General features: G+C 42.4%; 2 protein-coding genes across 4 annotated transcripts in view; one reads left to right on the top strand and one right to left on the bottom strand.

The window, feature by feature from the left end:
* DNAI7 (dynein axonemal intermediate chain 7) overlaps window positions 1-7,701 on the top strand; it is a 102,011-nt gene extending 94,310 nt beyond the window's left edge. For 2 of the 3 annotated variants that reach the window (XM_062194946.1, XM_062194945.1), the window contains 4 exons: window positions 2,269-2,483; window positions 4,111-4,278; window positions 5,424-5,537; window positions 6,165-7,701. In XM_062194946.1, coding sequence (XP_062050930.1) covers window positions 2,269-2,483; window positions 4,111-4,278; window positions 5,424-5,537; window positions 6,165-6,440 — 773 coding nt within the window. In that variant the 3' untranslated portion in view covers window positions 6,441-7,701. Of the gene's footprint in view, window positions 1-2,268; window positions 2,484-4,110; window positions 4,279-5,423; window positions 5,638-6,164 lie in introns of all 3 variants that reach the window. The other variant, XR_009866234.1, reaches the window with a different exon arrangement.
* The window catches only part of IRAG2 (inositol 1,4,5-triphosphate receptor associated 2), a 111,601-nt gene continuing 101,548 nt past the window's right edge, over window positions 6,748-16,800 (bottom strand). Inside the window, exons 33-40 of the mRNA XM_062195232.1 lie at window positions 15,971-16,105; window positions 12,442-12,589; window positions 11,630-11,673; window positions 9,212-9,274; window positions 9,065-9,114; window positions 8,691-8,792; window positions 7,529-7,636; window positions 6,748-6,991 (exon numbers count right to left, since the gene is read on the bottom strand). Of these exons, the coding sequence (XP_062051216.1) occupies window positions 6,748-6,991; window positions 7,529-7,636; window positions 8,691-8,792; window positions 9,065-9,114; window positions 9,212-9,274; window positions 11,630-11,673; window positions 12,442-12,589; window positions 15,971-16,105 (894 nt within the window). The remainder of the gene's footprint in view (window positions 6,992-7,528; window positions 7,637-8,690; window positions 8,793-9,064; window positions 9,115-9,211; window positions 9,275-11,629; window positions 11,674-12,441; window positions 12,590-15,970; window positions 16,106-16,800) is intronic.

The raw sequence follows: 16,800 nt of genomic DNA, 5'->3' as shown, positions 1-16,800 counted from the left end.
CTCTGTGGCCCAGCAGTGACTAGTCCTGAAGGATAGTAGCTTGGAACTCAGGTGCAGCAGTGTATATGTGAGGTCAGTGACACACAGGTAGCATGACTCTGAACACAGTGTCTCCCCATACCATCGCAGTGGCTTGGGAGGAGACGATCCAAGTCACTGCCCTGAAGTGAAAGTCGATGTGAACACAAGGCAGCTGCCCGAACACGGCCCCAGGGCACCACATCTGTGTAGCTTTCCTGTCACTAAGGTTGCTGGTGTCCACAAGGGTAGGTCCCGCTGTCTGTGGTGCACCCTTTCACCCTTTCCTGCACACCAAGGAGTTGCCCTGGGCGAGCAGCAGAGTCACAGCCTCCTGGTGGCTTTACTGCAGTCCCTGCCGCTGTTGAAGATCCCCGTGTCCTGCAGGGTTGCTGTCACTGCCCCCTCTGGCTGTGCGTCAGCTCCAAGTGCAGCCATTTCTTGTCCTCACTCTTTTTCACACAGGGGAAGGCAAGAGCTCAGCACCGCTGTGCAGCCATCTTGCCAGTCAGCCTGGCTGAATTCTGAAGGCCTTGATCTTCATGGCTGAATGGACGTGGTTTTGAGCATCCTAAATGTCATGTAGCTTTGCTGTTGAGGCTGTTTTACATTCACCCGTGTGTAAACGGATTTCTGTGTGTGCCGTGGATGGAAGTAGCTGGGCTCGCTAAGGCTGGGAGCTCTTCCTTCACTCATGTGCCCTATTCTGCTGGACAGCGAGAAAGAGAGAGGAACGGGATGTTGTTAGTTCTTTGCTCTAGGAGTCCTGGAAGTTGCAGGCGAGGCAGAGGGCAACATCATCCTGCAGTGTAGGAAGGAGCTAGCATAGCTGGGAAGAGCTGTAGACTGGGACTAGGTCCATCTGCAGAGTCCAGGAAGGCTTCTCAAGGGTGGGAAATGGAACACGGCTTGTAAAGACAGAACAGCTGCACGCAAGTCTGCCGTTCTTGAATAAGGTATGCCTGGGCAGGGAAATGCTAAGATCACAGGTACATTTGTATGACTTTTTTAAGAAAACGAAAAAAAATTTTAATGATGTAAACCAGCTTTTCTTGTAGTTTTATTGAAGGTATACAAATTTTATGTGTTTGAAGTTACATAGTGACACTTTGCACCCTCTCCTCCCCTTCCTGCTGCTCCTATTCCCATTCTTATTTTTCACAAAGATCTATTTTCAGTTAACTTGATACACGTAAGATTAGCCCTACATTAAGTAAAAATTGCAACTAGTATGAAGAAAAAACCACTGCTCCTCAATAATTGAGACAACGGCTTTTTGAAATCATCACATCTCAGTGTCAATTTCACACCTATAGATTACTTTGTAGGTATTCTTAGTTTTTCAGAGGGGCTGTATCATTTTATGTGCCTACAATGTGTGAGGTTTCCCATTTATCCATGTTCTTACCAACATTTGTTGTATCATTTTATTATAGCCATTCTAGAGGGTGTGAACTGGATCTCATGGTGGTTTTAATCTGTATTACCCTAATTGACTAATATGGCTCAACTTTTTGTTTAACTTATTATATTTTTCTGTCTTCTTTGGTGAAATGCTTATTTAAATCATTTATCCACTTCTAAGCTGGATTTTGAGTTGTCAGATACATAAAATATCAACTATTATGATTGTGTTTATATGAAAATTCCAGAAAAGGCAAGGAGAGGTTGGTAGTGGTTGCCTGAGACTGGAGAGGGGAATTGAATCAACTGTATATAGAACTAGAGGATTTTTATTAGGGGAATAACGATGTTCTAGACTGTTGTGGGCATTTACGGAAGTTATATGTTTCTCTCTCTCTGCATTTCAGATAAAGTGAAAAACTTAAGAACTTTTCAAAATGTCTTAGAACTACATTGTGGTGATTGTCTCATAGCTGAGCAAATTGTACTAAAAATAGTTACACACTTAAAACAGGTGAATTTTAGCATTGTCTTAATGTAAAGATCAAGATCGTTTAAGAACAAAGAAGTACATGGACCCAGAAGCACATGACGTTGATGGGGAGGGAACAGAAATGGGGCTGGAAACAAGTGTGTGAAGTGGCAAAGATCAAGACAGAGGAGTGAGTGAAAGCTGCATGCTGAGGGTCTCCCTACCATGCCGAGGAGCTTGGCCTTGGTCCTGTATGGAGGAGAAAACTAGCAACCTGACTCTTTGTTGAGATTCAACGCTAAGTATAGAGGGTCATTTGTACACATTGCATTTCTGTGATTTCATGACCAATGTTACTTTCTTCACTTATTAAGGTCAATATTGGAGAACCGATGGCATCAGCAACATATCGTACAAACAGAAAGAAAGACTTATAACGTTTAGCCTGGAAACTTTTGGCCCTATCACCTTGATCCAAGATACTCACATTAACATGCCGTACCAATCATGGGAGCTAAGGCCAATGGATTCAAATACAGTACTTTTGACTGTGACGACAGTGTTCACTGAGATTCAAATACAAATTACGGTGAGTTACTCTAGTACAAGAAGTTTTATCAAAGAGGCAACCTGTTTGGTGGTGTATAGTATGTTAAATCTATCACTGCTGATGTATATATCGAACTACAACTCTGTCATTGCATTGACATTCCCTTGGAGCTATCATTTCTGGGTGATTAACTGAATAGGCAATGACAGGTAAGCAGTGAGGCTCAAAGTTGTACAGATGAATGAATGGACCAACAAGCCCAGTTGCAGTATCCATTTCAGAAATGTTGGGAGCACTCATGAAGGGCTTCCTGATCTTTGTCTTCCAACCACTGAAGTCCCCCTCGAGGTTGGTCTATACGTGAATGAGACTCCATTCCTCATCAGTTAGCGATCAGAGTGTGAATCTCCAAGCACAGAAGTCGACCAGTGGCTGCCTGGGGCTGAATGTAGGGAAGGAGGCTGGTGATAACTTCCCCGGTGATGGCGAATCTTATGGGAGGGATGGAAATGTTCTACAAGTGATGCATGGTGATAGCTGTACCACTCAGTTACTAAAAATCACTGGGGAATACATGTGAAGTGATGAATTTTATGGTATAAAAACTTATTTCCGTGTTGTTTTTGTAAAGAGACATAGCTTGGAATTCTTGTGAGTTGTGACAGGTGACTAGAACAGCAGTGACTGGGAGATGGAGAGCTCAGGATCGTCTGTGCTGTGAGGGCCCTTCACATGCTGGTAGTTTACCCTCCCATTTTATAGGGAGGGAAAAGGAGGCCCCAAGAGGTTATGAAGCTGAGTGACTTTCAGAAGGTTGTGAAGGGGATGACAGAGCTGGTGCCGAGTGAGCTTTTGAACCCATGTGATGCTGTTTCTCCTGTACCTTCCCCGCAGGCCTGCAGCCCCCTGTGCACAAACTCTTCCTTTCTCCCCACAGAGACATACCAACGCTTGCACACATACTCATTTATTAATAGGAAGAAGGAAACCCCGAAGTCACTCAGTGTACCTTACCAGGGCAGATGTCAGAGGAGCATCCGTGCTAATATAGTAGCTACTGGCATTCTGTGGCTTGAGCTCCTGACCTGTGACTAGCCGACATTTATACACTGCCACTACAGAAAGGACATTTGACCTTGAATACTTGGTCTGCAAAATGAAAACTCATTACTTTTTATACTGGTTACATATTGAAGTATTTTATAGGTTGGATAGAGTATTTTTAAATTATGAGAGGCATGAATCTGTGTGTCTTCAATTGGCCATTTTGCCAAACTCTACAACTGGTAAGTTTTGCATCGTTACATCATATGTGTGTATAAAATTAAAGATCGTTAGACGTACAATCAAGTATTTTTAATTGAGTATGGGCATAAGCAGTAGTCTTAAAGCTTAGAGGATAGGAAGAGACTTGAGAGTGCTTCTGGTCCACTGCCGTAGTTGTTCAGAGGAAGCACTAGAAGGGTCCTGTTCATTGACTGCTGAGGTCAGGTGGGGAATTGTACGCCTGGAGCCTTCCGATCAGGCCTGAAATGCACCTGCCTTGCCTTCTTCTCAGTGTGGAGTGGTACGGTTTCAAATGGTAGCAACGTAAAGATGGACCAAGAACATACTGAAATGATGATTTCCTTACCTTCTGTAAGCTTTCCTTTTTTATTTAAACCAGGAAAACCTCTGCATGTTAGCTTCGATCAGACTGAAAGACCAAGAACATCTCTCTCTTTTGGAAGGAAAATGGATGGCTCCTGTTCCTTTCATTACTGCTTTGAAAGAAGCTGGACTGAATATCTTCCCTTCGGAATACTCTCATTTCTATGTTGTAATGAACCATAAGGCAAGAATGAAAATTTCTAAATTTATTATAGATACAATGTTGACAAGTATTGTATGTCAAGGTTCACCATGAATTTTCTATGTCCACTTGAAGGAAAGAGTAAGTGGAAAGACCAGAAACCCAAGGTTCTCTTAGTACGTGCTTATTTTCTTGGTGAAGATTATTATCTTTCCTATTAACAGCAGGTCAGTGTAGTGCCAAGGTAGTTTGAGCACCTTCTCATTTTGTGTATTGTCTTGGTTTTTCCATGAAGGCATATATGTCTGATTTCATGAAAGAGTAAATAATCCTGCATGTTCCCAAGCATGCTAAATCAGGCAAAATTACACACACACAAGGATCACCCATGTTCAAAATCCACTTCCTTTGACTTCTTGACGGAGGCCCTAGGTTTGTAAAATGCACTTTGTGTTCCTCCTCAACCATTCAATAGGCTCCTTTTATGTTAAACTCTAAGCTCCTTGAAGACGGAAGAATTAACATTGTTGGGGGAACAGTCGCTAATTCTTAGAATACACATGGTACACAAATGAAGACACAAAGTAACTTCTGATCGTGAAAGGGAGTGTGAAACTCTGCTGCATACAAACTGCAAGAACACACTCCTGAGCAGACTAGAAAATGGCACAGCATGTAGGAAGGCATATGTAAATCTAGGCGCAGAAAAGAAACTCCTTGGTTTTAGTAACTAAAATTGCCTGCTACTCTGTAATGTTGAAGACTGTATCCTGTGCATGCTTCCACCATAGTCACGAACGTTGGCCATGCACGGTTTTAGTATCTAGTGGAGTGCTGAGGTAACAAGAAGGTAGGGTTTGAACATAAGTTGACGCAAATGTGTGTCTGGACACACAGCTTCCAGGCAGAGAGAACATCATACTGATAGAGCACAAGGTGCAGCCCAGTGTGTTGCCAACTGGAGGAAAGAGCACAGTGGACAGGGAACCCAGAACTGATAGAGTGGGGTAAGGCCCGAAAGCTGCTGGGGGGTGGGGAAGGAAGGGTGGCTTCTGATCAGAGAGTCTTGTCAATCTCTTAGAAAGCCCTTGGCGCTGGTGCTCAGAGCAGACTGAAAGAAGCCGAGAATCAAAGGGAGACTTACTGGGAAATTCTGAGGTCAATCCTATTTCTCGTCTTATTGACAGCTTCCTTTGGTAGAAATGAAAGCTTACCGACAAATGGCCCTGCTCAGTTCAGCTTTTGCATTTGGTTGGAGCAAGTGGAATATGCTCTGCAATTCTACAAAAGTTGTATTTAAGGTATAGTATGAAAAATCCATACTGCACCTTTGTCCTCCAAAAGAAGATAAAGTGCTCAAAACCTGAAGGAATGTAGACCATGGCCCCTCCTCTTAAAAAGGTAAAACAATACAATAAAGTTAAGACATTTTAAGCATTACATTTTAACTTTGTCTCACTTCAAACCGAGCTCTCCGAAGATTATGCCTTTGTTGTTTGTTATGGTATCAAGTGCTCTGGACTTGAGGCCAGGGTTCTCCTCAGTGCCTCACCAGTCCTCCTCTGAGAGTGTGAGGCCTTCGCCTTCATATTCTGACACACAGAAAGAAGGCCTCTCACCACATTCTAAAATCCACCCTCCCCTCACTTTAGCAGCAGTTAGTGAATGTGGTTTTGTTATGGATTGTTTTTCCTCTACTGCAATGCAAGTTCCACGAAGGCAGGATTTTGCTCTTGTAGTTACTTATCTTCACCTGTTCTATCCCCAGTGCCTGACATAGTGCTGGGCTCTCAGTTAACATGAGTTGGGTGAATACAATGATGGGACATTAAGAATGTGTCTTTTAACCTCAGGACTGTGGGGGATGAATGGTAGTGGAATATGACTTGAAGGGCTCAGACTTCATTGCTGTGTCTGACTTTATGTAGGTGCGAGAACACCTTACAGAAGAACCCGTGGAGAATCCCACCTGGGAGCTTTTACTGTTCAGTGGGGACAGAGCGCAGAGACTCAGGATGGAGGAGGACAGCGAGTCCTTCTCTGAAGCACTCAGAGAAGACACGGAGTTCCATTCCACCTTATTTCACATGGTCAAGGACTTTGCTTCTACAGAAGCAATGGACAGAGTGCGGGCTCCGCCGTGCCTGCTGATCGACTCCGTGTGCCACCTGCTGTTCTCCACGAGACTCCTCAGCTACTCCTAATCGCCACTTCCACTAAGCATGGTAGAGAAGCATCAGGTATGAGTGACTGTAGCATTCACTTGCGGTTAATTTACTTTAAACAAAGTAGAGTTTTGTCTTTGAGCACTAAGCTGAACGTTCACTGTATTTCAATGGTTCTTTATTTCAATAAAGTTTAGCGAACAATATATAATATCTTTCTCTAAAAGACCACACCCTGCACGAATGGAGGGGATGCAAAATATCTGACAGTCATTCTGAGAACCTCTCGTTTGGAGTACTCTCCCAGGTAAAACTTACTAATTTACAAAGTTCAGAGGTGCTGCAGTCACACCGGTGGTGGCCCATTGTGTCGCAGTCTGGTGAACGGCCACAGGAGATTCTCTAGGGCGCCCCAGGAGTCCCCTTCCTGGGTGGGAGCCGCTTCCACAGCCTTCTGGAAGAATGGTCCCGTGAGGAAGCTCATCAAAGCTGCCAGCAGGACGATGAAGGCAACAGAAAGCCACAGGGCCTTATTCGCCTTGTGGATGGAGGTCTTCAGATGTGCTGCCCAGGAAGCTCCTGTGTCGTAACTACAAGGGAAACACAGCATTGGGTATGCCTATCCCTACATACCACCCGTACAGCCTTCTGCATTTCCTGTCGTGATGGACCATCTTGGTTTGGGGTATAGTTGTCAGAAATGCTGTGCTACAAGAATCTGAAAATTCGGGGATTTAGGCATTAACTCTTAGCAGGTATACATATTGTTTCCTGGGTAGTTAGGCAGAATGTGTATATGATCATGCCCCATGTTACATATTTCCCACTATATGTGGGAAATACATTACACTGTAACGTAACCTGTATTTGTTTTAGAGCCACCCACAAACTGAAATGACTCTAAGTAGTCTGAAACTAGTATACTGTCTACCGCCAGGATAACCAAGCATTTTCTGTGCGCTAATTCATCTAATGACAATAACCGCGTGACATAGGTACCATTACCTTCTATGTCAAAGATAACGGAATGGCTGCTGCCTCTCCACTGCAGAAAACACAGCGCTTATTGTATAACCGAACGGTACCCTTGCATCATGAGCGTACTACTGAGCAGAGAGACAACTTACACTGTGGAGACATCCCATTTGGAGGAGTTATTTTTCTTTTCAGAGAGACTTGACTTCCTTGTTCTTTCTACTATTTCTTCTCTGGGTGGTTCTAAGTCATCTTTAGTTCTGGAAATAAATTGCTGTTAAATGTTTGTAACTAAAAATGTTTACATTTATAAAATATCGCATACTTGGGGCTGGCATTGTAATGCAGAAGGTTTAGCCACCACCTGTGACATCAGCGTCCCCTGTGAATTTTAAAATCCCAAGCTTATCACATACTGACAGTTGAAGCTTTGAAAGGCAAAAAGATCTTCAATCAGTTCAGAAAAGATCCATTAGGTTATGTTATCTTTGAGGATAGGAACTTAGTACTGCGTATCTTCGTATCCATTAGCCCTGCGTATACTGTACCACATGGATCTCCTAATTGAACAAAGGAAATGAAGACCAAGCAGTGCCTGCCACCAACACTGGGTTATGTTCTGCCTCCCTTTCCCCAAACCATCCACCAGAGCAATCTTAATTTTCTGTGTGTACACATGGAGAGTTCTGTCTCCTCTGCTCTCCATTTACCTAAGTGGAAAATAGTTCCATTCTTCCATGAACTTTTTTCCAGTGTCTTCATGGGTTTAAGTTTTTTTTGGCATCAAAATTTGAAATGTATGTGGTTTTTTTCATAATGTATTGTCCATAAAATTTTGAAGACACCTTGTGAGGCTATAAGGCAAGTGTATTCGCAAATAACATTGATAGAGTACCTTACAGTTTATCAGAATCTTTCAAAATTAATATCACTTTGGTGATGCAGTGCTGCTCTCATCTCCAGGGAATCATGATGACCCCTACTGTTTATGCCCACCTATGAGGTTAATTGGCACAGCAGGGTAACACCACTTGCTTGGGAGGCATCCCATGAGGGAATGTCAGTGTCACTGCTACCCTTCCAGCTCCCTGCTAACACACAGGGAAGGCAGTGGAAGACGGTTCAACTGATTAGGCCCCTGCCACTCATGTGGGAGACCAGAGACGGAGTTCTCAGCTCCTGCCTTCAGCCCGGTACAGCCTTGCCTATTGTGGCCATTCGGAAAGTGAACCAACCGATGTAAGATCCACCTGTCCCTTTATCTTTCAAATAAATAAATCCTTAATAACAATCAACACAGCAAGCTTCACCTACTTTAGTGGACATTTTTCTTCTTCCCCATCTGCCCAGGAATAGGTGCTGATAAATCGATGTAAGGAAGGACGTTGTTCGCTCTGCTTTGACCCCAAAATGCGCCTAAATAATGGTCAAACAAAATACAATCTGTAGTCATAACTGATTTCCTACAGGTGAAGTCAGCACGGGAGTTGTATTTTCTACATTTCTCCTGGCCAAAGTTACCTAATTTCTGTTTCATAATTTTAAAGCTTCAGTAAATAATTACAAAAACTGGCATATAATCTGCTTCAGTATAGTCTATACATATCAAAAGTTACATTATCACTTACTCCAGGTACTCACTTACCCCATTTATAAAGTTCCCAAACTACTTCAGACAAACGACTTACCAACTGCTTGACCTCCTGGTGAACCGGTCATTATTCTCTGCTCCAGCCGCCTTCCAGGGTTCAGATGTTCAGGAATGATAAATACAGATTGAGTGAGGTTTATATGAGAATGAATTTGATACTAAGAACGCTTGGGAGTTTTCTTACCGTTCCCACATTTCCGATATTTCTGGGTAAAGAGGCAATGGTCACTCTTCGAAGAGAAGATGGCTACCAGAAGGAAGGAAATGTGCATTTAGAAAATTCTTAGCATTCTGTGTTTGTACGCAACAGTGATGAACACACAACAGTGGGCTCACTTTCAAGGATCTTATTATGACCAGGTTGCCTTCCAAAAACATTTTACCAATTCTAGACCACTTATCTCAACACTCGAGTTCTTGTTTAGTTTTTTTTTTTTTTTTTTTAGTTTAACATTTCAGAACAGATTTAAATTTGTAAAACAAAAATTGTTTTAATTTGAAAGGCAAAGTTGCAGTGAAGAGGCAGAGACAGAGCCATCTTCCATCAGCTGGTTAACTCCCCAAATGGCTGCAACAGCTGGGGCTGGGCCAGACTGCAGCTAGGAGCTGGGAGCTTCTTCGTGGTCTCCCATGTGGGTACAGGGGCCCAAGGACTCATCTCCTGATGCTTTCCCAGGCACACAAACACGGAGCTGGATTGGAAGTCGAGCAGCCGGGTCTTAAACTGGTACCCATATCAGATGTAGGCACTGCAGGGGTGGCTTCACCTTCTATGACACAGGGCCAGACCCTAAACATAGCATGCTCTCTCTCTTGAATACCCATGAATAACTCACAATCTCCTCTGTATGACATTTGCCCCTATTAATCATGTACATGTTTCTCTATTGCTACTGCTGCTTTATGGTTGCAAAGATTTCCTCTAGCTCAAGAGGACATAATTATGTACATGTATGGCTTTTATTTTAATGATTTCATTTTTTCTCCTTTAACATACTGTTAAAGATTCTCAGCCGGCACCGGCACACCAGGTTCTAGGCCCGGTTGGGGCGCTGGATTCTGTCCCGGTTGCCCCTCTTCCAGGCCAGCTCTCTGCTATGGCCTGGAAAGGCAGTGGAGGATGGCCCAGGTCCTTGGGCCCTGCACCCGCATGGGAGACCAGGAGAAGCACCTGGCTCCTGGCTTCAGATCAGCACGATGCGCTGGCCACGGCGGCCACTAGAGGGTGAACCAACAGCAAAGGAAAACCTTTCTCTCTGTCTCTCTCTCACTGTCCACTCTGCCTGTCAGAAAAAAAAAGAAAGATTCTCATGCTATTTTAATGACTGACTGTGGTCCTAAATCAGCCTTGTGATTTTCACAGCAAAGTTTTATGTAGTATTATGTGTTTTTTTTTTTTTTTTTTTTTTTTTTTTTTTTTTTTTTTTTTTTTTACAGGCAGAGTGGACAGAGAGAGAGAGAGAAAGGTCTTCCTTTGCCGTTGGTTCACCCTCCAATGGCTGCCGCGGCCGGCGCACCACGCTGATCTGATGGCAGGAGCCAGGTGCTTCTCCTGGTCTCCCATGGGATGCAGGGCCCAAGCACTTGGGCCATCCTCCGCTGCACTCCCTGGCCACAGCAGAGAGCTGGCCTGGAGGAGGGGCAACCGGGACTAGAACCCGGTGTGCCGGCGCCGCAAGGCAAAGGATTAGCCTATTGAGCTGCGGCGCCGGCCAAGTATTATGTGGTTCTAAAAGTTTAAATAAATGAAACTTCATGATATACAAATATTTCAAATGTAGCAAACTAGAGGTTTAATATGCATCCTTTTCATTTAATTTCATAGATTAGTGAGCATCAAGACTATTCAAGCAATATCCAAGCAACCTGGCTTATAATCCTGTTTCTGACACTATTTGATTATAACTTTTCTGTTTCTCTTTTCAGTGCAAGAGAGGGATTGGGATGGAATGACTTGAAAAGTTATGAAATCCTGATTCTCAAACTGTGGCAAAAACTGCCCCTTGCACTTCAGTTGTCCATTCTCCCCATCTTGAACTTGAGTTTTAGCCCCGTCCACAGACTCCAGAATATATCTGTATTCTCCAGTCTTGTACACAATCAAGAATGAACACGCCAAGGTTATGTTTCTTTCTAGGAAGCGTCTTTACAGGCAGATGGAACACTGGTCTCGCTTCTTCCTTTTTCGTGGACTATGCCTTGATATAATGACCAGCACTCGGTGCCTGGGTCTGAAGTAGTCACCGAGGCCATGAGGTGGAAGCCAAAGACAGAGTGAAGCAGCAAGAAAAAAGACTGGCTCTTAGGGATGGTGCCAAGCCGCACTGCTATTTTTTGAGAACCCACTGTGGCTACACATTACAGAGAAAAACTACTGTGATACTGGCTGGCCCTTCTGCTGTCAGGCCAACTAGATATACACATAGAGCAGGAAGTATAAAGGCATACTTACTTCAACAGATGCATGCATAACCATACCCCCCGTACGTATGAATTAATGGCACGGTTCGCTGATTTAGATTTAAAGGCATGTGAGTTCAAATACTTTAAACCTGTCTTGCTTATATGCACTTGATAGGCACTTAAATGAATGAGAAATTACCTTGGAGTTCAGAGATGCTGAACGTTTTTTAATTTGGCAGTCCTCTAAAAGGAAACACACATTTTAGACAGTATTCGTGAAATTCATGTTGAAGCATTGCCCTTAACTCTTTATAAAATAAAGCAAAGGACAGAAAAGATGTGTTTAAGATTCCAGAGAATGCTAAGCAGTATAAATATCTGTTATCACTTACGGGGTGATGTGTAAAAACTGCCATCAGAGCCAGTGGGACACAGCCCTCTGTCACTGCACGTGGCAGGCACTAAGCAAGTGAATGCTGTAAAAGGGAATCTAACATTCTACCGCAAAAGAGTTATCAGCTCTGGTTATACTTCTAGAGGAGGGGGTAGTTCACGAAAATAAGAATCGTCAGAAAACTCATTGTTTATTTAATTTTCCACGGCCTCATGTGTCTCTCTCCAGTCCGTTAGTCAGCACACTGTGCCAAGGTCATTGCTTCTTTGAGAAATCCAAAATTAACTTCAATGAGCCTCTCATCAATAATACTGTGCCTTACTTTACACTGAAAAGCAGTCCATTCCAACATACCCTACATAGAGGAACACTAAGGCCAACTTAGTGAGGTGAATTAACTATATCCTCTCATCTCAGCGATCTAAATTAACAAATTGTTGTTAAATCTGTCATTACCAAAAATCCTTCATGTGTCCCAGTCTGCTTTCTGACACCTTACTTCTGGCCATGTAAGCTAAAGAAATGAGACCGTCTTTGATTATAGCCTTAACCTAAAGACACAGTAAGATTTAATAACAGCATGGACGAGGAGAATGCGAGAGAAACATCACTGATACCTTCATCGTCAAGAGGGTTAAAAGACCTTTCATTCTGCAAAAGCACCTGCTTCAGTTCCTCCAGCTCAGCGTGCTCTTTGGCGTACATTCTCTTCAGGTTTTCTACGTGCTGAATCATCACTTCCACTGCTTTACTGACCCGGCTTTCCTACACAGAGAAAAGCAGATTTACATTGCAAACACAATTCTCAGTATACAAAAGATGATGACTGAACACATGACCTTACCTTCACGCCTTCCCTAAATCACAATGACAATAAATCACATTGTTTTAAAAAAAAAAGTATGAATTTACAAGGGCAGAGAGAACAGAAGATGATTTCATTTCAACAAGATTTTGCAAGGTGGACAGTAGGAAGACTAGGAGTACATGACTAAGACCTGGAAAAGCTAAATCCTAAAAGAAGGTGGATAAGCAAGGCCCAAAAGCAACCGAGGGGACACTACAGAAACCCCAAAGGCCTCAGAATGATCAGTGCCTCTGGGACCCAAGTTGAGGGTGGGTATATGCACAGAATTGGTTGAAACTCTGTGTAAAAACTACGTAGAGCCACAGATCTCCTCCCTTATTCTCGCCAGCAGACCAACTTCCTCTCCACTACTTCAGTCAAAGACTGTACAGCGAATACTTAGAGACAATTGAACAGAGTGTCCATGGTTGGAAAGGAACAGGGTTGTTGGTGTATGTGTCATACTGAAGACAACAGATGTAAGCAAAGGTCTGTACACATCTTGAATACGGAGATCCCAGCTTTAGTAACCATTCCACTCCCAAATGCTGACAGCCAAAATTATACCTGCGAAGTAGACAGGTGGGAGATGTTTCCCTGGGGCATCTGATACTCCAAGATGGAATTCTTTTAACCATTGACCTTAGGGGTAGTACCCCAGTGAATCATCCTCACTCATACAAAGCTTAGAGTTAAGGATTTTTTCTGATACCCAGATGATCAGATTTTAGGGCAAACCAAAACACGTAAAAACAACCTAGAAGAAATAGTTTCTAGGCAAACAAACTTCAAGCAAGCTAGCAATATCCTCAGAGTTAATACTTATTGTGTGCATGAAAAAGATATTACTGAAAATAATGTTCAGAACATTAATTCAAAGAACTTCTGGAAATTAAACATGTTGCAAAATAGCAGAGTTTAGAGATAAAATTGAAGCAATTGCCCTGAAACTAAAGCCAAAAATACCAAGGCAGCAAAAAGTTGAGAAAGATAAGGTCACAAGATCTAACATTCAAGGAAGTGTTAAAGATGCAAAAAAAAGCTATAAAATATAGAAAATGAAACTACTTGAAAGTATTTCCGGAACTCATAAACTTAAGTTTCCACCTCTAAAATAGCAACTCACAGCCTAAAACAGTAGATAAAAATAAACCAAAGGAGGGTAGTAGGGCAAAGAGAACATCCTACAAGATTCTAGAAAGTAGAAAATGTTATAGGCAAAGGCTCCAGAGTTAGAGAAGTCACAGCGTTTGATAGCAACACCAGACCCAGGAAGATGATAGAGCAATGCCAGACAGATCCCAGAAGAAACTGTCTGCGACCTGGAATCCTTCACACAGCCTCACTAGCAGCTAGGTGCCAGAACATAAAGCCACCTCAGTCACTTGACGTCTCAAAAAGTTTACCTTCCACCGAAATGGAAAAAGTTAAAGAAGTAAGAGACAGAGAAGGAACTCAGGAAAAAGAGACTCAACTTGCGAGAGTTTGCAGGACTTCTGTGCAAGTCCAAACGACCCGTCCAGATTAGAACACATCTAAATCTCAGGAAGCAACATCTGAACAATGAAACCAGCAGAACACCCATGAGTTTAAATGTCTTGGGAGACCTTGGCTCTTCAGACGAGTTTCAGATGGACTAGAGCTAGGTAAATAGACAACGAACCATAGCAAAGAAAAAAATAGCAGAGAAAATTAACTTCAGGAAGAACATGAATTTGTACAGAGAAGGAAAAGTCATCTTCATAGACCAATACAATGTACGTGGTCACAATTATGTTGGCACAATTATTATAACTAATCATCACTAACTTATTAGTTTTCTTCAATTTTTAAAAACTTTTAAAGTTGCCCGATACAGAAAGTACACAGGAAACCCACATGTATCCATCAGCAAGCTTCAGGAACCAGCAGCGTTTTGCCATGAGAGTTTCAGCTCTTGGACATTTTTTTTTTAATTAAAAAAAAAATAAAAGCAAGAGGAACTATTTCATTCCTGAATACCTCATTGAGAGTAAATGCTCTTTCTTAAAGAATCTCAATGCCATGGTCACATCTAACAAAACCAACAGCAACAACATCACATTTCCCCTGCTGTCACAGAAACAAGTTGTAATTGGACCCTGATAACATACATGTATTGCTTTTCTTGTCCCATGCAAATATACTATTTACAATATAACATCAAGGACATTAATACACTTTCAGTATGCATCTACTATATCTAATTTAAAGACATTTTCAATGACCTAAATGCAAGATCTCTGCGAGTGAGATCCCAGTGGAAAGAACAGGTCATCAAAGAAGGAGGTACCTTTCTCTGAAGGGAGGAGAGAACTTCCACTTTGACTATGACCTTGTCCAAATATGATAAGAGTCAGTGAACTCAAAAGGCTTCCATAGCTTTGGCAACTCATGACAAGAGCCTAGGGTGATTACTGATGCCATAAACAAGAGTGTCGATTTGTTAAGTCAACAACAAGAGTCACTGTGCACCTACTCCTCATGTAGGATCTCTGTCCTTAATGTGCTGTACACTGTGATTTAATAACTAGTACTAAAACAGTATTTTTACACCTTGTGTTTCTGTGTGGGTGCAAACTGATGAAATCTTTACTTAGCATATACTGAATCGATCTTCTGTATATAAAGAGAATTGAAAATGAATCTTGATGTGAATGGAAGGGGAGAGGGAGCAGGAAAGGGGAGGGTTGCGGGTGGGAGGGAAGTTATGGGGGGGGAAAGCCATTGTAATCCATAAACTGTACTTTGGAAATTTACATGCATTAAATAAAAGTTTAAAAAAAAAAGGCATTTTCATCACCCCAAGTAAATACCCCACACACATTAAGCAGTTCACTCCACAGTGTCCCCTGCCCCAGCGGCTGGCAACCACCAATCCAGTCTGTGATCCAAGGATCTACCCATTCCAGATACTTCAAGTGAATGGACTCTTAATAGGAAACCTCCACCACTCTTGTTCAGCATAATGTGTTCCGGTTCATCTGTGTTGCAGCATATACCAAAAATGCATTCCTTTTGATAGCTACATAATGTTTTACTTACAGCCACAATGTTTTTCACCATCCGATACTTGACACTTGGAGTGTGTGCGGTATTATATTAGTATACATATATATTTTATCATTTCATTTGCATATTCCATTGTTCTGTGTGAAACTAGCATGTTTTATACAAGTAAATATTCTTTACACTTATTTGTAGAAATGTAATCCACCATCTTCAGGGAAATAAATCCTTTTCATAATTCCATCGTAAATAGAGAAATGGAGAGAGGTTACCTGATTAATGGCTCCCAACATCTCAGCCCTGCTGGCCACTCGCGTGCTACACTGGCTAAGAAATGTTATACTCTTCTCCAGCTTCTTAATGATTTCTTGGGCCTGGTTGTCTTCCTCACAGAGAAGTGTTAAAGACTGTAGAGAGAGCAGAGTATTACAATCTATCCATCTAACACAATCATTCTGCAGGTGATTTTTTTTTTTAAAGATTTATTTATTTCAAAGACAATTACAGAGACAGAGAGAGAGAGAAAGAGGGGTCTTCCATCCACCAGTTCACTCCCCAGATGACCACAACAACCAGAGCTGAGCTGATCCAAAGCTAGGAGCCAGGAACTTCTTCCAGGTCTCCCACATAGGTGCAGGGGCCCAAGGACTCTGGCTCTCTTCTACTGCTCTCCAAGACCATAGCAGAGAGCTGGATCAGAAGTGGAGCAGCCAGGACTCAAACTGGCACCCATATGGGATGCCAGCGTTATGGGGTGTTAACCTGCTGCAGCACAGCACTGGCCCCTTGCAAGTGATTCTATTACAAAGTTGCACAAGTAGATGCAGTCCCAGCTCAATGATCTTGGTGGGAGGAGCAAAAGGAATAGCAAAGAGCAGTGATACAGCATACTGAAATTTCAATAACTTCATTGGCTAATGGATGCTCATAACATTTTTCTTGTCTAATCTCTATCCCTTATTTATCTCCCAATTCATCACTCCTTCATGTGCCTTTGTATCTCTCTCCTAGAGTTTACTATAGTCATAAAAAATTATGCTTACAATTGATTTTCATGTATCCTATGAGGATCATAGGGTGAAATTTATAAGGAAAGCAGCAA

This window comes from Lepus europaeus, chromosome 6, assembly GCF_033115175.1.
Source record: "Lepus europaeus isolate LE1 chromosome 6, mLepTim1.pri, whole genome shotgun sequence".
Taxonomy (NCBI): Eukaryota; Metazoa; Chordata; class Mammalia; order Lagomorpha; family Leporidae; genus Lepus; species Lepus europaeus.
The sequence above is the reverse complement of the archived record's forward strand: the minus strand, read 5'-3'. Positions and strand labels throughout refer to the sequence as shown.